General features: G+C 40.4%; 1 protein-coding gene across 1 annotated transcript in view; it reads left to right on the forward strand.

Annotated features, from left to right (window-relative positions):
- The window catches only part of ACVR1 (activin A receptor type 1), an 87343-nt gene that overhangs the window by 46129 nt on the left and 16117 nt on the right, over positions 1-25097 (forward strand). Inside the window, exons 6-8 of the mRNA XM_047084121.1 lie at positions 1689-1835; positions 8487-8762; positions 12758-12955. Of these exons, the coding sequence (XP_046940077.1) occupies positions 1689-1835; positions 8487-8762; positions 12758-12955 (621 nt within the window). The remainder of the gene's footprint in view (positions 1-1688; positions 1836-8486; positions 8763-12757; positions 12956-25097) is intronic.

The following is a 25097-nucleotide window of genomic DNA, read 5'->3' on the forward strand; positions in this document are numbered from 1 at the left end:
TATTTTAAATCTGTCTACTTATCCTGACATCCATCTCTGTTTTCTTACAAAAAAAAAAAAAGGGATTTAAGGCAACTTTATAGTAATGTATACAATTCTCCGGCATGTTTTTTCTCTCCTTCCTAATGAGAATATGAGGACAAAGGGCAAATAAAGATACAGAATTTTACCAAAGGCAAGAAAAGATCAGCATACTATTTTGTAGCAGCCTATTTTATACTGTCTTAGCACTAGCCTTCATCTCGCACTACAAATGCTGGGCAATTGCTATGACTGTATTAAAATTAGTCCTGCTCTAAATACTATTTTTGTGACCTGACAGCAGCCCACAATGATGACTTCCTGGCCCCATTTAACATCCTTTTGGAAGTAGTCATTGGTATTTAATAGGGACATTGTTTATCATGAGGGATTCTAGATTGAGTGGTTTGGATTTTGTGTCAGGACATAATCACCTGGATAGGCGAGCTTGCTTCCTTCATGTTTGGGTTTCTTCCTCCATGTTTGGCTTAGTTTTTTTTAGCAAAGAGCTATGTTCCTGTGTGTGCAGGTGGTGCTGCAGCTGCTTATTACAAGCTGTGACTCCCAGCAGCCACTGGCCCGGTGGAAAGCCCCACTGCCCCGCAAGGTGTATCTCCTGCCTTTGTTGTATCTAGGTGCCGCGTGTGTCTTTACCCTGATTATACCCTGTGTTGATCCCCGTAGTCTCGTGGTAATTACCTCCTCCTCCCAGCCTCTCCCATCACCCCTACCTATAATTAAGGAGAAGAATGGAAGAGGGAACAAGTGGTGGACAGGCTGACGGACGTGTTGCTGCTGTAGGAGGGGGCGTGCCCCCCACAGAGCAGATCACAAACTAGAGACACCATGTTTTGGGAAATGCCTTCTCCAAGGGGCCTTTGCAACGTGGCCCACTTCTGGTACCACAGGGGCTGTCTAACAAGCAAATACCCATGACCAATGTCGGGAATCAGAACTGTTCTGGGATTATGTCTTTAAGACTCTGCAAATCCTCTTTTGAAATATATCCTCTGCCAAGAAATCCTTTAGGGAAGGTACTGGCTGCTTGTCGGTCTCCTACACAGCACTGTTTTTTTTGTGTGTGTTTACGTGTGATTTTTTTTTGGGGGGGGATCCTTCAGAACGCATATCTCAAACTTAATAGCCTCTCCCTTATGAAAAATATAAATGCATATGTAAATTCACAGATTTGGACTCCCAAGAAAATATCTACATTGATCTTGTTTGAAGGGAAGGAGTCCAGAAAGGTATTCAATTTGGACACGTGCAGGTTTTTTATTTGTTTATATTTTTGGCTTTCAGCACAACAGTGAAATCTAATACTCTGTACCATTTTCTTAATTTCACTAACTTTCAGGTGCTTTTAAAAACCATATATGTTTCATAGGTTTTAATAGAGGAATTTAACTGTAAACTTCGTAATTAGCAGCCAGTTGTACTGTGCAGACACTGAGGGTGTTGAATTTGTTATGACAGTGGGTGGCCAGGAGGGGCAGGTTCCGGCTTACTTTTGAATGTCTTCACGGGAGAAAGGTGGTGCTGTTTATAGCCCCAGATTCAGTTCTTGCAAGTAAACAGTGGAAGGGGGTAATAGTTGCAGGCAAGAGATGTCCTGGCTACCTCTCCTGTTCACCAGTCCCACATCACCTCTGTGTTGCTTTCTCCAGGGAAGGGCCGGTATGGTGAGGTGTGGAGGGGCAGCTGGCAGGGGGAGAACGTCGCTGTGAAGATCTTCTCCTCCCGGGATGAGAAGTCATGGTTCAGGGAAACAGAATTGTACAACACTGTGATGCTGAGGCATGAAAATATTTTAGGTGAGTACAAAGATAATCCCCTCGTTAATTTTATCCAGAAACAAAGAGTTGCCTCCCTTTGCCCTCTCAGAGTTGGTGGATGTGAATTTGCAAGTCTCCCTCAAAAAGGGATAATAGGGATCGTCAGCATTTATATAAAGTTTAATTTTCTTTTAATGCTAATTTCTTGTTTAAATCTGCAAAGAAGCGAAGTTTGAAGATTCTCTGGATGATGAAAATGAAATCATTATTGCTAATTCTTATTCTGTAGGTTGTTATTTAAGCAACAAAAATTTACCCCATATTGTTCACTTCAAGGCTTCATCCGTTGTTCTACTTACCGCACCCTTTTTGAATATTTATTGAATCAAACTAAGAAAGCTCTTTGGACGATTTCCTAGAGATTCACAGCTCCCAGGGACATCATAATTAAATGCACGTTCCCTCAAACTAGGCATGGTTTTTAAAGCCCAGATTTACAGAGGGATTTAGCATCCATTTTAATTTGGAAACGAAGGCTTAGAACCATTTGTGAAATATGTGAGGAGCCCATTGAAATACTGCTTTGGAAGTATAAGGGGTGAGAATATTCCTTGTTCCCATTGACTTCTGTGTCTTTGGAAAGTTTCTCTAAATGTGTTTATACTAATACATGTATGGGGAATGCTTCTCAGAGTGCTTTATTGGTGGGTATAAAGTTTATATAGAAATATAGTTTATATAGAAACACTATCTATAGGATAGTGTTGGACACCTCGTGGCTATTGGGTGAGATGTGGCTTATAGGAAGGCCATTACTAGAATTTATTTCTATTCCATCGCTGCCAATTTCGTATTAAACCCGAGTCAGGTTGTCTGCAAATAACGGTTTGACAGTTGTCTACAGTTTTGCTTTGACAGGATGGTTGTGTGTTCCATCTTAGAATTGTGTATTTCTGCTGCTGTCTTCCCCCCTTACCTTACCTGCTGGGCTCTCACTGTCACCCAGTCGTGCTCACTTGCATCATTGCTATTGGTCTCTGGTTTCCAGTCCATCTTGCTCCCCTGCTATACTTCTCATGGAGTCTTTGATGACTCCTGCATGGCCTGCCACATTTGTGCCTTCTGGGCTTGCCAATCCAGACTCCTTATTTGTTGGGGTCCCAAGGAGTCTCAGCCTTCCTCTACAAATATCCCCAGAGGGCAGCCACTTCTGATATTTGCCATTACTTGGTATTGCCACGAACATTCAAGTGTCCGTACCTTCGTTCGGTGGTCTTGATCACCCATGAGCCCACCCCACACTCCGCCGACTCCTCCTTCCATCAGAATCGCCCAATTCCCTTTCAGTTTATCCCAGAGGACTTACTTGTGCTTTTCTGCACGCCCTCGCTTTGTAACTGCGCTGTGGTCCTGCTCACATACTACCTTGTGTCATAGTTCGACGCATGTGTGTAACAGCAATGACTAGTCATCACCAGTTACACTAGTTACTACTTACACTGCTGTACACGCTTAATGTGCATTTTCTCGAGTAATCTTCACCACAGTCATAAGAGGGTGGATACTCTTGTTTCGCTAGTTTTAACGGATGAGCTAACCAAGGTATAGAGGTTCCCGGCACCCATCAGGTTAGAGAGTAGAGCTGAGAGTCATGCTGGGCAGTCTGTCTCTAAATCACAGTTCTGTACTCTATGTGGTAGCGAGCTCGGGGAACTGCTTCTGTGATTCTACAGTGAAGAGTATGAGGTGAAAATTCATCCACAGTCAAAACTATCCTTAAATGTCCCAATTGTTCCTCTGACACTGGGACAGACAGGTTGAGTAACAGATAAAGCGTCAGTTATGTTAGAAGCCGTGATGTATAAGGAGTACTCGTCTTTCAAGGGTGGAATTCTGTTAATGGGCAGGTGCACATACTCTTAATAAGTACGTATGTGGGCTCTGAGATTCATTAGCGGAAGGGCATGTTTAGGCACCCCTTCTTATTCTCATGGGCTCACAGGTTCATCGAGCAAAACGATCTAGATATTGCGGGGCTATGCAAATCATCACTTTATCAGTGCTTTTGAGTTAAATGAACTGTGATACCATTCCATTGTATACCAAGAACAAGAATCATCTCCATTGTTTTTACTTTCATACTCAGAACCAAGGACAGTACCCAGCACATGGTAGGTGCTCAGTAAATGTTTGTTGTAAATTAGATTTAATCATAAGAGAAATCTGAAAGTCACTTTTGCAATAATGATTCACATGAGAGAAGTGACCACATAGTTGCAAAACACTGTTCATTTCTTATTACCAAATGATCCAAGGAAATTCTGTGTTCATGAGATCCTTCTAATAACATCATCATAATTGCAGCTGTATGAACTGATTTTACTGTGTAGTTCTTTTAGTTGAGAAAGCTCATTTAAAAATGCATCACTTTTTCTTTTTTTTTTTCTTTTTTCTTTTTTTTCTTTTTTGGCTAAACTTGGTTCAACTTCTTTCCCTTGCTGTACCAGTTTTCTGGATATAGAGACTTTAAGGTTTTCTGTGATCATTTCCTTTTCTATCAAAGGAGCATGTTGTATTGGGTATCGGATCATGATTTCTGTCCACCCTTGAGTATTGCTAACTCTAGCCCCTCAGAGTAAAAAAATTACAAACATTTACACATATATGCATACATATAAAACTCCGCACCCTCATTGTTTATCCCCCTCCAACAATATCTTTCAAATGACTCGTGTGGCTTTCAGCTCTTCCTTCTGCTCTGTCTGGTGTAGAAGTCAACAGACAAGTGGGTAATGGGAGGCTGTGCTATGTGGTGGCAGGAACGGTGGTCAGGAACTTGAGAAGCTGGTTTCTACTCTCAGCACCACTAACAACCCCACTGTGTGACTTTTGGCCAAAGTTATTTGTTGCTGAGCGTTCTTTTCCTCATTACTAAGACCAAGGGAGTTGAGTTAATGTGAGAATTTTACTCCAAAGTCTCATCTTACACTCTTTAAAAAAAAAAAAATAGTAAAATGTGAAGTTTACTTTTTTAATCCTATTAAGCAGGAAGTTCAGTGACATTAAGTACATTCTTCGTGTACAACCGTTGCCACCCTCCATCTCTAGAACTGCCTCATACTCCTAAGTGGTACTGCCTAACCACTTAATCAGAATGTCTTGAGACCAAAGTGGAAGTAAAGGAAGCCACCCGCAAAAGATAGTACATTACAGAATTGTTGTGGCTTTAATTGAATACTGAGCTATTCTAAAATGTAGTACTAACCAGCTATTCTCGATACTTCCTGTGTTGGGCATCATATGAAGCACTGTACCTATAATTACTCTTCTATTCTCACAGTACCCCTTTGAGATTGATGATGACGTTATCCTTATCTTACAAATGAGGAAACCAAGGTGGAGATCTTACATGACTTGTGTGAGATCACCCAGCTCGGGAATGGTGGAGCCGGTTGGTACCCAGCCATCCAGCTCTGGGGCCCAACACTCTGCAGCACGTGCCCCACAGTGTAGTGGCCTCACTCCTCAGCTGTCATAGCTACCCAGCTCCTGGTTCCTGGGCGGGTCACCAAGGAGAGGCTCACAGGGGCCACTGGTGACCTAACATGATATTTTGGGTTTTATTTTCATTTTTGAGGAGGCTGGGAGGATGACTTTAGCTGTTAAATAAGAGGTTTTTGTTCTTTTTAAAAAAAATTTTTTTTAAATATTTGTTTATTTTTGAGAGAGAGAGAGAGAGAAAGTGTGAGCAGGAGAGGGGTGGAGAGAGAGGGAGACACAAGAATCTGAAGCAGGCTCCAGGCTCTGAGCTCTCAGCACAGAGCCCAGTGCAGGGCTCCAGCTCACGGACCGCAAGATCATCACCTGAGCTGAAGTCAGACGCTTAACTGACTGAGCCACCCAGGCACCCCTAAGAGGCTTTTGTTCTAATCACTTTTTCTCCCTGTTAATGAACACATCCAATGGCTGTTCCTGCGTTCCACCCAGGTACCTATTCAATCTTCCCTAACAGTAGAGAGCTTTGACTGAAATTGCAAAAGTTCCATAAAAATGCTCTAGCACTCTCAAACAAATGTAGTTCTATAATTCACACTTGGGAGATAAACAGTTAAAAAGAAATCCTGCCTATTTAAAAGTCATTTTCCTGGAAGGTCTAGAGCATAATTAACGGGACAAACAAAATCCTTCTCTAAAACCTAAGGGGCTTAGGGGAAGGTAAGTGAATAAATAAACTTTCTTTCTTTCTTTCTTTCTTTCTTTCTTTCTTTCTTTCTTTCTTTCTCTCTCTCTCTCTCTCTCTCTCTCTTTCATCAATCAGTCAGTGAGAGACTGTTCTTTCTCCCTTAAGCAGAGAAATCAGTAGAGGCTATATAAATACACAAACAGTAATTTAATTTCTTTACAGTGGTGCTTATAGTTTAGGATATTTATTTTTGAACATGATCAACAATATCATTTGGTTTAAAAGGATAAAGCAGAAACATTTTCTTTAGTAAGAATGACTAATAGGTAAGTACACATATTATGGCCTGTGAAGGGCTCCAGGAGAAATGGCTATGGGGTGACACAGACTGGAGAGGGGAAAGTGTGCAGGAGTGAGGCTGCCTGGGGGAACCAGCTCAGAGGGAAGTGGAGAAGGAGGTAGGGTATCACGGTGTGGAAACATTACTTCCTTTACTTTGCAGATGTCCAATGGATACAAGTGTCAAATTGTCTTTCTCTGAGTAGAAAGGAGCTTGTTTGGGGGCAGTATGGCATCATGGGTAAGAGTAGGGGTTCTAGAGCCAGGCTACTGGGACCATTACTGGCCTTAACGTCAATGATGTCCTCTGCCTCCTTTCTGTCGTTTTTGGAGGATTATGTGCAGACCGTGTAGAACTGCACCTGGCACCTTGTTAGTCCCAGTATTTACTAGCTGCTTCTGTTGCTGATGATGACGATCAAATAGGGGACATTTCTTTGTTCCCAGAGTTTTCTGTGTAAGCAACGGTGTACCCAGATGGCTAGCACCAAACTTGGGGTCGGCAGCTACTTAATGGATGTGTAATTTGGCATCTCCTAGCAGCAGTTTCATTACTTATAAACTGACTGTAATGATATCTGTGTTACTAGTGTATTGAGAAAAATCCCATGAGAAAATACATGTGAAAGTGACACGAATTTTATATCAAGCACTATGCAAGTGTGAGGCATGTTCCACGTATTTGTGTTTTTCTACATCCTTTCACAAGTCATTTAATCCTTCCTGAAGCCACATCTTTTGTTTTTAATATTCTTTTATTTATAAGTTCCAAATGTCACTGCCTGTAGTGGACATTAGCGGGGTATTGTGTGTGTGTGTGTGTGTGTATAAATATTTACATGTGCATATATAAAATATGTATATGTGTGTATATAAAAAGATATGTGTGTGTGTGTGTATATATATATGTGTGTGTGTATATATATATATATACACACACACACACATATATATGGAGAGAGAGAGCATGTGAGAGTGAGTGCATGGAAAACACCTCTAGCAGAAAAGGCAAGCATGCACATCACAATTTATTCCATAGGTTAGAAAGTTCTAGAGGTCATTCACTTTGCTCAAGGGTCCCCTCAGAATGTCTAGAAAAATCTCTTCCTACCACTTTATCGACCTCTGTCAAATCTCACTTCTTGAAAAGAAGTCTTGAAAAGTGGTCTTGAAAAGACCACTTCAGTTATCACTTCTTGGTGGAAGCCTGTTGTAACATCTGGTCTGAATTATTAGCAGTCCCTATTTGGGACTCATGTTGCCCTTTACAGATGTAACAGTACTTTTCATTATATTCATTACATTATATTGTAATTTTTCCTTTTTATATCTGTCTTCTTCTCTAGCCAACAGACACTATTATCTTAGTTTTCTTGTGTGATTGACAAAGAGCATCATAGGTGCTTATTATATTTGGTTTCTTTTTTATTTGATGAGTAGTCAGTCATTTAATATAAATGTATCCCTTTATCTTTCATCTGAGTAGAGATAATCCAGAGAACCTAAACGAGTGGCCCAGTATTACACATCAAATCACAGGCAGAGTCAATATGAGAACATAGGTGTCTAGATACTATATGTTTTTTTTTTAATGTTTAAATGTTTTTTAAGGTTACTTATTTTGAGAGCAAGCAAGAGTGTGAATGGGGGAAGGGCAGAGAGAGAGGGGAGAGAGAATCCCAAGCAGTTGCCACACTGTCGGCGCAGAGCGCTGACACAAATTGTGAGAGCATGACCTGAGCCGAGATCAAGAGTCTGTCGCTTAACTGATGGAGCTACCCAGGTGCCCCTAGATACTATGTTTTTTTATTCTTTTTGGGTGGTCGATGAATAATCTGTGCTTGGAATATGAGCATGATAAAGAGTTTGATGCTATCATTATGGGTAAACACGAAGATATTATTCCTATCTTAATGCAATGTATAATATTTTAAAGGATTATTTGTCATGGAAATGAATATGGAAATTTCCTATTCATTAGCAGTACCTTGTTATGGAATAAATAGTATTGCATTTTTCTGTTGATGCCTCTGTAAACCTCCTTTCATGGAAGTTTAATGATTTTTTGTTGTAGGTGGTATCTATCTTATAGGTTTCTATTTCTGTGTACCGAAAGTTATAATGTGAAATTCTTACATGTCTGCTAATTTTGTTCTTGCTCTTTCCAGGTTTTATTGCTTCAGACATGACATCAAGACACTCCAGTACCCAGTTATGGTTAATTACACATTATCACGAAATGGGATCGTTGTATGACTATCTTCAGCTTACTACTCTGGATACAGTTAGCTGCCTGCGAATAGTGCTGTCTATAGCTAGTGGTCTCGCACATTTGCACATAGAGATATTTGGGACCCAAGGGAAACCAGCCATAGCTCATCGAGATTTAAAGAGCAAAAACATCCTGGTTAAGAAGAATGGACAGTGTTGCATAGCAGATTTGGGTAAATTTTTAAAAATATTTCTTAATTACCATTTTTACTTCTGTTGCAGTCCATCCTTTAGCTAGGTTGCATCCACCACCACCACCGCCCCCCGCAACCTTTCGTTATGAAACATGTCAAGCATGCAGACAAATCAAAAGAACTTCATAGTGAATAGCTGTATACCCACCGCCTAGATTCTGCCATCAACATTTTACTGTTCTTAAGCTTTGCCACACATCATCCATCCCCTCTCATCAATCCATCTTAATCTTTGATGCTTTAAGTAAACTGCACACAAAAGAGCCCTTTCTTGTAAAGACTCGAGCATGTATACCACTGTGTCATTCACCAGAGTGACTACTGTGTGTTTACTTTTTTCTTTCCAGGTGAAATTTCAATTTCATGTGAAATGAACAAACGTTAAGTAATACATTCTCAGAGTTTTGACAAGTGCTGTAAAATCCAAATGTCTATCGAAAGTTAGACCTTCGCATTACTTTGGAAAGTCACTTCATGCTCATGCAGTGCGTCGCTGCCCCAGCCCACCCTCAGAGGCAACCAATAGTGTGTAGCATTCTCATTTCCCAAACCTTAACACAAAGTAGGTACACAATTAAATAACCTAGGGAATGAGTTCATCTTGAAAATGTTTCTAAAGTTGTTTTTTTCTGTAACCATGGCAAAATTATCAATGAAGAAAGAGAAAACCTAACCCGGTTCGCAATTTGCCCTGCTGGGATACCTCATTCCTGTGGTGTTAGGATACTGCTCAGTGTGAGCTTTAATTGCATTATAAATAAGACTGTTTTCATTTATAGCGACATTGTATATAAAACTATCTTCAACTTAGACTCCTTGGATATTGGCTGAGTAATTATGCTAATGGGAACTGAATTGTAATATTGGTTATTCATGTCAGTGGACTATTGAGAGTCCTCACTCTATTTGATTAAAAAATGGTTTATATTATTTTCTTCCATATACCTGTAGTTATTGTTCCTAGTATTCCCATACTTGTAGGCTGATAAAGGTTTAGACAGTATTAGCTCTATGATATAAATGATAGAATTTATTCTTGTTTTTAAACACAAAAGACTCAACATGTCAGGAAAATTCATTTCTTTTGTATTTCTTTACAGTCTTTGCATTCAGGCTGAGAATTATTTTACAATGTTTTGCAAGTGTGAGAAGACAGCTACTAAGGATAGCATTGAAAGGGCATGGCTCTAAAGCTTTTTGTGGGCAGTTGTAGTTGTGGTGTACTGGACTTTCATGGCAATGCCATGGCTTTTGGAGCAGGGTGATCTGGGCTGGAATCCTGATTTTCCCAGTTATTCACCCCGTATATCTGTGCGGGTGTTTTAATCTATTTACCTGCCCGAAGTACACGACCACTTATTTTCGATGTTAGGGTAAAGGCTTAGCAAGGAACACTTTAGCGTTTGACACTGTGCACTGTACTTCTGTACTGTTTCAAATGTTCATAACGCTGCGTTCAACTATTACTCATGTTACTAAAAATCACTTATGCCTACCTCACATGATTCTTACAAGATTCAGAAGTTACAATACTTGCGTTGCAAATGATAAGCATTCAGAGGGTGGTTGCTGTTATAGTCCAGTGGTCTAGGGGAGATGGAAAATTGAGGAGGCTGTTGGCTTTGGTTATGGGACTTGATAGGGAGTCAGAGGTGTTTTTCCGTAAGTCCAAGTAATTCGTGATTCATCTGTCTTTCTTTTGGCCTGTAGCCTTCCAGTTAGATACACGGATTTGTAGAAAAATCTGTGTTAAGGTGTTTATTATTCAGGGAGTAGATCCTTTGAACAGAAGACAGCTCGTCCTGTAAGATCATCATTTGTTTAATTTTTCACTTTATACCCAGAAATTAAGGATCACTCATTAGAAATCATGTTCTATTATTGAAACTGCAAAAATTTCAGTATTGTATTTATTTTTCTAACTTTTTATTATAAAAAATTCAAACATACAGAAAGGCTGAGGGAATAGTAAGTATAAAGATCATTCATACCCACAGCACTGAGATTCAGCAGTTGTTAAAATTTTGCCATATTTGCTTTATCTATATGTAGCTGAACGTGTATCTTTGCTGATACATTTGAAAATAAGTTGCAGACATCACAACACTTCTAAATATTTCAAAATGCATCTCTTTTTTTTAATTTTTTTAAATTTTTTTTTCAAAATGCATCTCTTAAAAATACCAAAATATATCTGCATGATCATTTTATCAAACCTAAAATTATTGATAATTCAATAATATCATTTAATGTCCATTTTCAGATTTTTCTGTTTTTTTCAAACAAGAAATCAGGCAAGGTTCACACATTGCATTCGGATATTTTGTCTCTTTAAGTAGTGTGATAATTATCTATTACTGGGTAACAAACTATCTCTAAAACTTAGCAGCATAAAATAACAAATTTGTTATCTCACATAGTCATCTGAGGGTCAGCAATCTTGGAATGACTTAGCTCTATGGTTCTGGCTCAGGATCTGGTGGGGGTTCCAGTCAAGCTGTCGATTGGAGCTCCAGGCACCTGAAGGCTTGATGAGGGCTGGAGGAACTTCCAGGATGGCTCCACTCACATGACTATTGGTGGGAGGCCTCAGTTCCTTGTCACGGGGACCTCTCCACAGGGTTGTGTGAGTGGCCTCATAACACAAGAGAACTGATAGCGAGCAGAGAGGAAGCCATGATGCCTTATATGTCCTAACTTTGAAGATATACACTCATTTCTGCCAGGTTCTGTTTGATAGCACAGCCTACCCTCAAGGCAGAGGGAGTTGAACTTCACCTCTTGAAAGGAGAAGTCTCAAAGAACTTGAGGACATATTTTTAAACCACCACAGTTAGTACTGCCATGATCTATTTAAACTGCTCCTTTTTATATTCTGTTATTTTGACTCCTTGGTTCTGGAAACAGTAAAGAGGTATATATGTTTTGGGAGACAGTGGCCACAGAATCTTGGGGTTGATTATAAAAGGCAGGGAAAGAGGAACTGGTCTGATTTAGTGAATGCAATCGCTGATGTCTCTAGTAATTTTTCAGGGTGAGATAACAGGTGCCATCCCTGTGGCATGATAAGGAGTCATCATCCCACACACTCAGAGCCACAGAGCAGGAGCAGAAGTGTTCCTAGATGGCCTGAGGGATCCCCAAAGGATCCTTGGGTTGCAAAGGTTTACACAGGCTGCTTGTTCCAATGTGGCACTTTTCATTGTGTGTTAAAGGAATTATTTTCAGTTGGTCAGCATGGATATCAAAAAGTAATTCTATCCTCACAATGAATCATGCATGTATCTGCCTAACCCTCCTGGTCTGTGTGGAATGCCAGGTCACTCTGATTGAGGAATTCTGAAATGAGGGATGGTTTAAGAAAGGGCTTCAAACCCATTTAACAGGAGAGCTGTGCTTTGAATTGAGGGCAGTTTAATGCTGTCTGTACGCATGACTTTAGAGAAAAGCCTGTGGGCTTGGTCAGCGTTGCTAAGTCTCAAATGAGCATCCCTTCCTCAAGGGATGGAGTCTGCCCTTTAAGTAGTGACACGTTACCGCAGATTCGCTGCCTCACACTGTTGGAAATTTGTGTTTGCACACAATTGGGAGCTGTGGCGGAGCAGGAGAACTTAATTTCCTTCTGGTAAGACACTTGGAGATTCCCACTTAACATGTGAGCCTGTTTTCCTGTGGACTTCAAACACTGGCCTCACAGTGCTTCGGTGCTTCAGTTTATTATTCCCCCAAGTCTTTTTGTCTCAGGGGCTCATGTGTTAACTTAATAGCGTCAGAATGTTTCTGGCATTAGTTCTTTTTTCTGTTGGTGACAGGTGTCATCACAACAGTATTCCAGATTGCTCTGGATATAGTGCAGCAGTGACCACGATTACCATGAGAGGGCGCTTCTGATTGGGGTTGGTTTGAAAGGCCTTCAGCAACCCTCTGTGAGAAAGGTAGTGAACTGACCTGCCCTGTTGTCTTCTTCCCTTTAGGCCTGGCAGTCATGCATTCCCAGAGTACCAATCAGCTCGATGTGGGGAACAACCCCCGTGTGGGCACCAAACGCTACATGGCCCCTGAAGTTCTAGATGAAACCATTCAGGTGGATTGTTTTGATTCTTACAAGAGAGTTGATATTTGGGCCTTTGGACTTGTCTTGTGGGAGGTGGCCAGACGTATGGTGAGCAATGGTAAGTATCTGATCTCATGTAGTAATGTCCTTTTCCAAGTCGTCTTGATTCTACAATCTTTAAAAGGGCAAAGGAAATATTTAAGTCCACAATGCACCATGAATCATACTTATTCCTTGAATCATACATCAGGCTATCAGCATCTATATTTGATTTATGGCTAGTAGGTGGAATGTAATGGCATTATATTTTAGCTACACAAGAGGAAATGATGGTTGAAAAAGAAGAATATTTTGGGCTGGGACATCTGCTCCTAGTGCTGCCTCCCCAGTGCCTCAAGTATAAGCCCCCAATAAATGCTTCCTGTCTCTTAAAAAAAAAAAGAATATTTCTGGAAAAGACTGTTCTTCAGCTTTTCTTTTGATTGGTCCATATTTCATTCTTTCCTTTCTCCATCTTCCTATTCTCCCTTTCTTTCCACCCTCCCTCCTCCTCTTCTCTTCTCACAAGTGAGGTTTAACATGAAAGAATGCTTGAGTAAATCGAAGTGTGAATCCTGCTATATTAGATATTTTTACTTCCTAAAGTTGGATTATTGAGAAAATAACGCTCAGGTTGCACACTCAGAATTCACTTCTTTGTGAGAAGCAGTCTATACCTTCTTAATTAATGAGGTTTGAATTCAGGAAGTCCTGAACAGGTGGTTAATGCTGGGCCTCTTAGAAGTACGTTTTCTGAAATGGTGTTGTCGTAGCAGTGAGAGAAGCATAGGTCAATCATTTTTAACCTGTGACTCATACAATGAAGTCTTACTTACGCTTGTCTTTCGCGTGTCCCCATTAGCCACAAGTACGTTGTTGAACTTTACTAGAAGTACACTGTATTCTGAAAGAACTAAGTATACTGTTCCAAATTGCACACGCCCCAGCTACCCACAAAGTGGTTATTATAGCAAGCTCTCTTGACTCACCTAAATAAACTTCTTCTTCTGAACTGGAAGTCTTATTTCAGAGGACATGTCTGAAATTGTTGCAGAAAAACAGGAAAATGGCATATATTTAGATTAATACTCATTTTCAAAAGATACTTTCCCCTCCTAGCACTTGCTGGAATCCTGGATTTGCAGTATTAAATAATGTGCGAACTCTCAAGGATTGAGATTCTTGGGGCAATCATAATTTTCCTGAACAACATAACCAGAGAATAGGAAGTTCTTTGAGGAAAGTTGAATTGGGGTAATTTAACATAGCTTTCGTGTGCAATAATTAAAACTGGCATGCCTTCACGGTAGCTGCTGAAGCTGCCGCTTTTCCTTTTTTCTTTTTTCTTTTTTTTCTCTAACAGCAAAGGCTGTCTGGCTTTGATACCCTTAGGGAATTTGTTAAAAGCAATGTTTCAGATTAAACATAAACATACATGCATCGTAACTGGACAGTTCTTTTTCTTTTTCTTTTCTTTGTTCTGATGGAGCCATGAACATTTTCTTGGTAATTGTTTCTCAATCATTGGGAGCTTACTGACTTGCATTTTGTGCCATTCAAGTGCCTTGAGAATTATCTGCAACAGGGAGATTGTTTTGCTGATTTATGAAGTTCTGAACTTTGCCTGGAATTGCACATCGGCTTCATTTGCCTACCCCTTCACCAATAATCTTTGAGCATCTTGGAACTGAAAATCTAATTGTAATTAGTTTATTTTATCAAACAACTTAGAGACGGATTGGCATCATAATGAACCATGCAACAGGGAACCTGCCCCAAATTAAGCAGAAACGAATATCCCAAGGCTAGGACAGTGGCAGTCCGGCGGTGGGTGTGCTGGAGCAGCACCAAGCAAGCCTGCATGACGAAAGCCGAACTTGGCAGAGATGTGGGGTTTGGGCTTTGTAAGAATTCTTGTTGCAAACGTGTTCCCTGTGTCACAGGCATAAACCCAAGTGGCTCTTAGAAGCTTAATAGGAGTCCATTTGAAATTAGAATCATCAGTTTAAAATTTAGCTCAACAAATGGTAGTTTGCATCATCTGTTTAACATTATTTTGGGGAAAAAAATCATGAGGAGAGAAAGACTATTTTGGTGGGTTTTTTTGATTGATTTCCTCTTACGTCATCATTTAGGTGGTTCTCAAGTTCCTAAAATTCTGATGAGTCGAGCTTCTCTTCTGTGTTGTGGTTTGAGTTTTTGGAGGAGGTAAGGGTATGTTGTGTCTCATTTTAAGTCAGTTAATGTCCCTTGGCAGTGACTAATTTGATATTTTCCCGTCTCTTTTTAGTCCCCCTTTTCCCATGAGTGTTCACATGTGCACGCACTCATGCACACATGGAAATCACCTTATCTGAACTCAGAGTAGGTTTGCATGTGGGATTGAACACTTTCAGGTTTATTATTAATATTTTAGTTATTACTACACCAAAACAGAAAAATGAGAGAAAATCTGCCCTTATTTCAAACATCTATATGCCTTTCCACTTCTCTGTGCACCCACGTGTATGTTGCTGACTCCATTGTAATCATAGTATATATACAGTTCTGTATCATCTTTTTTCATTTGAGTGTGCCTTTAACGTTAGTCTGGTTTTAAGTGGTCACGTGATATTTTAGTGGCCACTTTTATATTTTAGACATCCCGTCTCCTCCACCTGGGGCATACTAGTTCATACAACTTTTTCACTTGGGGAATTAATTCTTAATCCGAAAACAAGTAGACCTAATAGGTCAGAGTATGGAGGTTTTTATGGCTTGATACATATGCCAAATTGCTTTTCATAAGAGTTGTACTAATTTACAATATCTCACTCACCCCAGGGTGTGATGTACCTATTTCACGTTCTTGCCAGCTTTAGGAGCTGTCATTAAAAGAATATATATTTTTGAAATTATTGCATATAAAACGTACCTCATTTAAATATATGAATATCTTATCTTAGGAAGGTCATTATAATTATGCATCCTTTGAGTTTCCGAGCCCATGATAAAAATTGATGACCAGATAGTTCTCCTGGAGCAGTATGATCCTCAAGTGAACCATGAGTATAAAAATATGTTGCATTTTGTATTTTCATTGGAATGTTACATTTATTTGCTGCTAATAATAAGCTTCATGCTGTTTCTGTACAGGAAATGAGAATTAAGTCTATTTGCACATCTGAAAACTTCTCAGTAGTGTCTTTTGGAATTTACTTCTTATGTTTAGATTGACACTGAATTTGGAATTGGTAGGAAGGAAAATGGTTTTCTCATCTGTCCTGTGTGAATTTTCTGTATCAGTGTAAGGCAGGGGTTGGCCTGGATCAGTAGTTCTTTAAAATGAGTGTGTGTCAGATTTGTCTACAAACACAGAATGCTGAGCCCTCCCTGCCCCGCCCCAGAGTTTCTGATTTAGGAGGTCTAGGGTTGGACAGAGAGCTTCCCTTTCCAACAGGGCTGCAGGTGATCCCCACATTACTGTTGGGTCAGGGGCCATAGTCTTGAGATCTCATGTGAACATGGAATCAGTCAGTCTTCCCGGGCCGGGAAATAGACTGCCTCCAGAATGTGGACAGTCTGTCCCAGCAGGATACCCATGACTTGTTTCTGATGCCTTAGGTGTAGATACTTGCTCTCTCTTGCATGCTTAAGAGGGGTTCATTTCTTTAAGAGTCTTGTATATAGACCCTGGCCTTTCTAGATTTTTTGCTACTTCTCTGAGAGTGTTCTGGCAGTATTCTTCTTTTCTTCTTTTGATGGTTCTGCAGATACATTTGTGTCTGGTTACCTGAGTTCAGTGTGGTGTGAGGACAGCACCTTACAGGGGGGGTTGCATAGGTAAATGGGTACATCATCACTGTCAACTTGTGCCATTTAGCTTTGGTCTGATAGAAGACCTTTCTATCTAGGGTCTGATAGTAGCCCCTTCCAAGCATCCCCCAGTAGCGTGTTACCTCTCCAGGATAGAAGCCCTTTCCCTGGAGCATCAGCTTTCAGTGTTCTGCCTTGTTCATATCTCTGTATGCAGAAACCCCATAGTTGTGTTGTTCTCATACTGTGATCACCTGCTCATGGATTTCAAAACCAAATAAGATCATCTCCATCACCCATTCTCCAGCATATTTTTGTAGTGTCATCTGGGCAGAATGAGCCTCTGTCACCTCGATCCAGCTCACAGTCTACTGTTACATATTTTAACAGTTTTCATTGAGACTTAATGTCATATAAGTTTGTCATTTAGGTGACAGGCACACTTCACTATCGTCAATACACTAGCAATTTTGAAAAGGCACTATACCCAGATTGGAGAGGCAGACACATTCCGAAGATAGGATAGATACTGTTCCTTTATTGTGTTTGGGTGCTGAACATCTTGTTGTGACACGTTTCTGTCTTCCCTTGCTGTGGCTTTCCTTGGGGCCAGAGCACTGCTCCTGGAAGCTATCGAGTGGTGCCCTTTGTGTGCCACTGCCCTTGGGCCCTCCCAAGGCGGTGCGACATCATCCTTAACATTTCAGGCTGTGAAATCATACTCTCCGACTTGATCACTTACATCAGTTTCATCATCCAAAAAATATTGGTGGTGATAATATTCACTTTAAAAAGCTCTGATGATGAACTGAGACAATGTATGTAAAGCATCTCATGTGTCTCTGGCATGTAGTGAGTGTTCGGTGATGGGGCCATGGGTATGTACTGTTCCATTGAAAATGAGTGTCAGGGGGCGCCTGGGTGGCTCAGTCGGTTAAGCGGCCGACTTCAGCTCAGGTCATGATCTCGCAGTCTGTGAGTTCGAGTCCCATGTCGGGCTCTGTGCTGACAGCTCAGAGCCTGGAGCCTGTTTCAGATTCTGTGTCTCCCTCTCTCTGACCCTCCCCCGTTCATGCTCTGTCTCAAAAATAAACGTTAAAAAAAAATTAAAAAAAAAAAAAAGAAAATGAGTGTCAGAGGACAATGGTGTGCTTGTGGACCTCAGTTGGCCTTCCCTCACCTCTCTGTATGTTAATCCTTCACTCAGATATTACATTTGTTTTTCTCTTCACTTCCCATGGGAGTGCTGGGTGGACACACTCTTGTTTCACCATTACTGGCTTTATTTTGCGATGGACTCCAGTGTTAAAATGTATCTCATAAAAAAATCCTTGCTGGCCCGGCTGCATCTTTTAATGGGGTGAAGACTAGGAAATATTTGTTAGAATGGGTTTTACAAAGTACGTGTGTCAAACACAAATTTATTCTAAATAATCCTTGGGCTTCTGTTCCTAAGCACAGTGCACTTGTATATGAAAGCCATGACAACTTATATTTTCTTTAGCAACTTAATATCCACTATATTTCATGATTTCATCTCACTAGGGTATATTAAGTTTTGAACAAAGGGAAGAATAATCATATTAGGAAATTTTTTGAATATTCATTAATTTCTTTCAGGTGTTTTGTTTGGTTGAGCCTTTAATTATAAGTGGCTGGGGACAGGCATATGGAGGTGGAGTGGGAAGGAAGGGTATTTTCCCACTGATTCCTAGAATTTCACATCCCTGGTTTAGAGATCCAGAGGACGGCAATCATGCCCTCATGACAAAATAACCTGAGTCAGGCAGAACTTCATTGGTTCAAGTAACAGTGCGTTAAATCTTATAACAGCCCGGCATTCGGTGAACAATACATTCTTCACCTCATAGGAGACCCCTGTAGTGCCAACTATTTGGACCTTCTGTGGAACTGCTCTCTTTAGGTTTTAACACTGTGCCAGATCTAAGCCCTCTAAGCTCTAGCTTAGAGCAGGGCTCTGTAGCTCACCTACACTTTTGTCCCCCTCCTCTGACAACTAACTGTGACATTAATGTATATTGCTAGTAGGGCCTCACTACACAGTAACCTACAAACCATTTGCTATGTTACATTGATAAGAATCCCCAAGATAGCAGTTACTTTTATAATTCTAACACAGATCTCTGAGAACAGAGTCAGTCTTGACTTGAGTGACGTGCATGGTCCCATATGCCTGTGGATTGCAGTACGGGAGGAGGCATGGAACTGCCACATGTATACTCTACCTAGCAGGGAACAGAGCTGTTCTTCCAACCCGCTTCCTGTTTCAGAAAGGAGTACTTGGCTGTGAGGTAAGGCAGGGCTTCCCAGTGAGTATGCGGTGTTAGGTTACAGAAATGCCTGAGGTACTGATTCTCTCTTAAGCCTCCGGCAGGGAGACTGGGCCCACGGGGACCAGAACCCCCTACACTGTCGGCACCTCTAATTCAGCAGCCTCATCCATTTATCTGCTAGTAATGTTTGATGGGGGCCATGGCACAAAAAATGTTTGAAGTCCTCCCGTTAGGAATAAGTGAGACGACACACATCTTAGAAATACCTTTTTGAATCTTGGAAAACAGGGTTCACGGAAAGGCATTCTTTCCGGTGACACTAATTTATACATGTATTACTTCATGCTCTTTTCCATACCAAAATGGTACTTTTACCATTATTTTAATCTTTTTCTTTTCATTGGAGTTTTTCAAACTTAGTCTTTTGAGGTCTAGCTGATACACAATGGTACATTAGGTGCAGGTATACAACATAGTGAGTCGAGTCTGTATGTTGTGCTCACGTAATTGTAGCAACTCTCTGTCACCATACAGCACCATAACAATACCACTGACTGTATTCCCAATGCTGTACTTTCCATTCCTGTGACTTATTCTGTAACTAGAAACTGTTAGCACCTTTTCACCCATTTTGCCTCACCCCCTTCCCCTACAGTACCCATCAATTTGTTCCCTGCATTTATGGGTCTGTTTCTGCTTTTTGTTTGTTCATTCGTTTGGGGTTTTTTAGATTCCATAGTAGATAAATTCATCTGGTATTTGTCTCTTTCTGACTCACTTCATAGCGTAGTACCCTCTAAGGCATCCATTTTGTTGCAAATGGTGAAATCTCATTCTTTTATAGCCGAGTAATATTTCCTTGTGTACCTATGTATGTGCACAGAATGCCTTTCTGTGAACTCTGTTTTCCAAGCATCAAAAAGGTATTTCCACTATGTGTGTTGTCCCACTTATCGTTCCTAACAGGAATACTTCAAACACATAGAGTCTTTACCCATCCCTCTGTCAGCGGACATGTGGATTGCTTGCATATCTTGACTATTGTAAATAATGCTGCAATAGGTATAGGTGTGTATAGATTGTTTTGAATTAGTATTTTCATTTCCTTGGGGTAAGTACAGTAGTGGGATTACTCAATTGGATGGTATTTCTCTTTCAAATTTTTTTGAGGAACATCCATACTGGTTTCCACAGTGGTTGCACCAATTTAGATTTCTACCAACTGTGCACAAGAGTTTTGCTCTACGTCCTTCACAGCACCTGTTTATTTCATGTGTTTCTGACACTAGCCCTTCTGACACGTGTCAGGAGATACCTCATCGTGGTTTTGATTTGTATTTCCCTGATGATGAGGGATGTTGAGCATTTTTTCATGTGTCTGTTAGCCATCCGGATGTCCTTGGAAAAAGATCTATTCAGGTCTTCTGCCCATTTTTATTCAATTTTTTTTTTTGGTATTGTCTAAGTTCTTTATATTTTGGATATTAACCCTTTATTGGATGTATCATGTGAAATATCTTCTCCCATTCACTGAATTCCCTTTTCATTTTGTTGGTTTCCTTCACCGTGCAAAGCTTTTAATTTTGGAATCATCTCAGTGGTTTATTTTTCCTTTTGTTTTTGTTGCCTGAGGAGACATATCTAGAAAAATGTTGTTATGGCCGATACCCAAGAGATTACTGCTGATGGTACTTCTAGGAGTTTTATGGTTTCCGGTCTCACTTTTAGATCTTTAATCCATTTTGTTTATTTTTATGTATGGTGTGAGAAAGTGGACCAGTTTTCCCAGCACCATTCATTGAAGAGAATGTCTTTTTCCCATGGTATATTCCTGCCTGCTTTGTCATTGATCAATTGACCATATAAGTATGTGGGTTTTTTCTGGCTGTCTATTCTCTTTCATTTATCACTGTGTCTGTTCTTTACTGGTGTCATACCGTTTTCATTATTATAGCTTTGTAGTGGGTCTTGAAATCTGGGAATGTGATACCTCCATTTTTCACGCTCACGATTGCTTTGGCTCTTTGGAGTGTTTTGTGGTTCCACACAGAACTTGGGATTATTCTAGTTTTATGAAAAATGCCATTGTTATTTTGCTGGGGATTGTATTGAATCTCTAGATTGCTTTGGGTAGTACAGACATGTTAACGGTATTAATTATTCCAGTCTGTGGTATACCTTTCCATTTGTGTCATCTTCAATTCCTTTGGTTAGTGTATAAAACAGAGTTTTCAGAGTACTAGTCTTTCATCTCCTTGGGGAAGTTTATTCCTAGGTATTTTATTCTTTTTGATGCAATGGTAAATGGGATTGTTTATATTAGTGTATAGAAATGCAGATTTCTGTGTATTAATTCTGTATCCAACTTTACTGAATTCATTTATTCTGATGGCTTTTTTTGGTGGAGTCTAGGGCTTTCTATATATAGTGGTATGTCATCTAAAATTAGTGACAACGTTACTACTTTCTCACCATTTTGGATGCCTTTTATTTTCTCTTTTTCTTGTTGTGGTTAGGACTTTTCAGTAGTATGCTGAGTAAAAGAGGCAAGAGTGCATATCCTTGTCTTATTTCAGATCTTAGAGGGAAAGCACTTATTGGCTGTGAAGATCAGTTTTGTCCATGAACCACTTCCCATTTTCTCAAGTGCCACTCTTGAAGGAAATGCTGTATTATTAGCTTATAGTTCTCTCAGAAGCCAAAGGCCAACCATTCTAATTCTTATTAAAATGGCTTCAGTTTTAAAGTTCTAGTCTTTGAAAGATTTCAGAATTTTTGTAGGAGTTAACAGGAGCTGTCCATGTGGATGCAGGTGCAAGGGACTAGGTTCTCTTCACCTGTTATCTGGATTTCAGTTGTGACTACACAAGTTGGAGGACAGTGAAGAGAGTGAACATACTGTGACAGGAGATTAATGCAGAGAAGCATATTTTATTATGTCATTGTTGGCTTGTTAGGAGGAATTCTAGAATATAGACAGGGCATTGGATGCTAGTTTAGTTTTGCCATTAATTACCTGTGAACTTGGACAAATAGTTTTCCTGTGTGGTCCTCAGTGTTTTCTTCTAAAGGAAAGGAGGACTGTGACGTAATCTACATGATTCTAATATCCCACGGTGTCTCTTCACCTTACCTTCAGATTTTTCAGAGTACAGCCAGATCCATTAGGGATTATGGGGTGAATTCATTTAGCAGACTTGACCTTAATTGACAGGAGTCTATTTATAGCCTTTATTTATCCCATTAAATGGGACTACTTATATATTTCACTACAGAAATGTGTTTGGTGTGGGGTATCCCTCCGACTCTGCTAGTGTGTCACATAAATATGGTGTGTGCCTCTTATCTTTAAAATGTAAAAAATTCCAAATTCTGCAAACACAACTAACCTCAAAGGTTTTGGATAAGGGACCGCGGATATATAATCAACATTCACTCAAGTAATATGTATGCAGTGTGTATAATACACGAGGTATTTTTTTAGGCTCTGGGAAGCAGTGGAGCAAAAAAAGATATGATTTTAATATTTCTTTAATAGATTAAGCCACTATGGTTGAGGTGTACATGGAGGTGATTGAGTATAGGGAGGACGCTGAATTTTTCCAGGGTTCTGGGATTGTGGTAGCAAGGTGGGAAGGTCTTCTTGGAAGATAGAAAGCATGAACTGAGTCATAAGTGAGATGAATAGGAGCTAGTCAGTTGTACTAGTCTGGGCAGACGTGTAGGTGGGAATGAGAAAATTCGATGGTGATAACAATCGGTATCCTGGGCAAAAGGAAGCACCGTGGGGAACCTAAAGGTGCCCTGGTGCTAAAGCTGCAAGCCACTGCGGTGTGGCTGACACCCAGATGGGTGAAGGAGCACTGTGGTGGCCCATGAGCAGGATCCCATGGAGACATAATGAGCTTTTCCCACAGTTTTTCTCCCAAGGCTTTTGCAGGGGCTGATGGGATATGGTGGATGGCTAGCAGGGGAGGCTTCCAAGCACAGATACCTGTAGGTCCCAGAGACAGCTGTCAAAGGGGGAACAAAATGGTACACTAAGGCTTTGGTGGGGAGGATCACAAAGGCGGCTTTCTTTCCAGAGGGTGGTTTAAATGCAACTGTGGCATTTCATGCTTTTTGGAGCACTGTCTAGGACATTCTTCTTGGTCTGTGTATCAGCTTTGTGATGTGTGAAGGTGTTGGAACCAAGGCATGGCAATTAAGGGGTTTACTCAGAACCGTGCAACAAATGAATGGTAGGGATATTGGTTGGTAAAGATAGATTTGCCCCACAGAATAGAAAAGTTCCAAATAGGCATATGCTCAGGGGAAAAAAAAATTAGCGTATAAATCAGATACATATGCCAAGGGTTGTGGGGGAGTAGGTTATGAATAATTTCTGATTTCTTTCTTGCCCTTTGAGTCACGCCAGCCACCTTTCATAGGAAAGCAGGGCCTGGCTCAGTTAATTCTTCCTCGACTACTGTTTCCCATGCTCCTGTTCTCCTGCATTCCTGTGCCCTTTGTTGTGCACACCACTCGTGTGCCACTCAAAGTACTTTGCATTTTTAGTCACTTTTCTTGCTGTCTTCTGCTGGCTCATAATTTGGCACTTGTTCATCGAGTGCTATCTATAAAGGGACTTACGAGTTCACTTTTTTGCCCAACTCCCCAGATTTCTGCCAGAAATGAGGAGCACTTGTAAATAACTTCCCACCTTGACAACACATCATTTTAGTCTGCCCTTGACCTCTTGCTCTCCCTACCACTATGTGCACCTGACTTCAGCCACAGGGAATTCTCCATCTTTGCAATGGGTAGGATCCTTTGTAACCCTTTGTCTTCATCGCCACCACCACCCCCCACCATGAGTGTCCCCTGTTAGGCCATGTTTCTCATCCCCATCCTCTTCCCTGCCTTGCAAACTGCTGATATTTCTGATATTTCTAGGTCTGCCCGAGCCCTAGCTCTTGGAAAGCCTACTGATGGCACTCAGTTACATTTGGTACTGAAGCCACACAGCTGTTTTTTTTCCTCTAAGACTGGTTGAGTACCATTTCCCTGCATCTTCTCCATGCTCTTACTGCTAACGCTAGTTTGTAATTTCTCGTATTTCCCTTTCCCCTTATTCTGGGCCTCATTGCCAGCACTGCATCTTTTTTATTTTTGTATCCCCAGTGCCAAGCACAACCTCTGACTCAATAACCATTTTGATCCCTTAAACTATGCGTGCCAATTTAGGAACTAGCATGTACAAATATATTCTGAAAGGCAAAGATAGTGGGTGAAAAACATCTTTGAGCTTTTACAAGATTTCCATTATCCAAGGAAAGAAGGGCTTGTCCCCATCTTACACTAGATTTTGAGTTCCTCGACAGTCAAGAGCATGTCTTGCACTTTTATCATCCTCAACATTTAATATGGTGTTCTACACATGGTAGGTACATAATGTACTTTCTATTCATTGAAATGGTTGCTTTCTTTGACCAGAGGAGTTCCACGTGACTGCCAGAGTTTAATCCCGGATTTATTTGGCACTGGTCATGCTTCTCCACAATGAGATGGAGAAACCATCCACAGTTGACCAGTGGTTGAAGAAAGAGAGGTGTGACTAAATCCCAGGCATAATCAATTAAATGATCTTTTTAAATTTGATTCTTTTTGTTAAAACATGGGACAGTTAATGAGATTAAAGTATGGGGAATATAAACAGGAGGGAACACTTCAGCTTTGCATAGTGAAGTTTGTTGTTTGGGATCAGTAGATCCCGTGTTTAAAAAATTCACCTATGCTTTTTTCTTCTGCCTTTATAGAAAAGGTCCACTTAGCCCTTCCCAAGCTAACCAGGCAAATTATCCCAAATAGCTGGCTAAGCAAATGCAAACAGTTATACTATTATGCTAGATAAAAAAAAAAAAAAAAAAAAAATAGAATGAGCCTGCTTTGGATTGTTTGTTTGTCTCCCTGTCTGGCCCTCCCCCACTCAGTCTCAGTCTTTTGAAAATAAATAAATGTTAAAAAAAAAAATAATGAAGTAGGCTAACTGTATTCTCCTTCAGAGAAGTGGACAGACCAGTAAAGGACCCATCTCTTACTATGGCCTATAAATTCATGTGGCCCCTAAAAAAAGTATAAATGACCTTACAT

This window comes from Lynx rufus, unplaced genomic scaffold, assembly GCF_022079265.1.
Source record: "Lynx rufus isolate CCGP_SWC_20201006 ecotype Redwood Valley unplaced genomic scaffold, mLynRuf1.p SCAF_2, whole genome shotgun sequence".
Classification (NCBI taxonomy): Eukaryota; Metazoa; Chordata; class Mammalia; order Carnivora; family Felidae; genus Lynx; species Lynx rufus.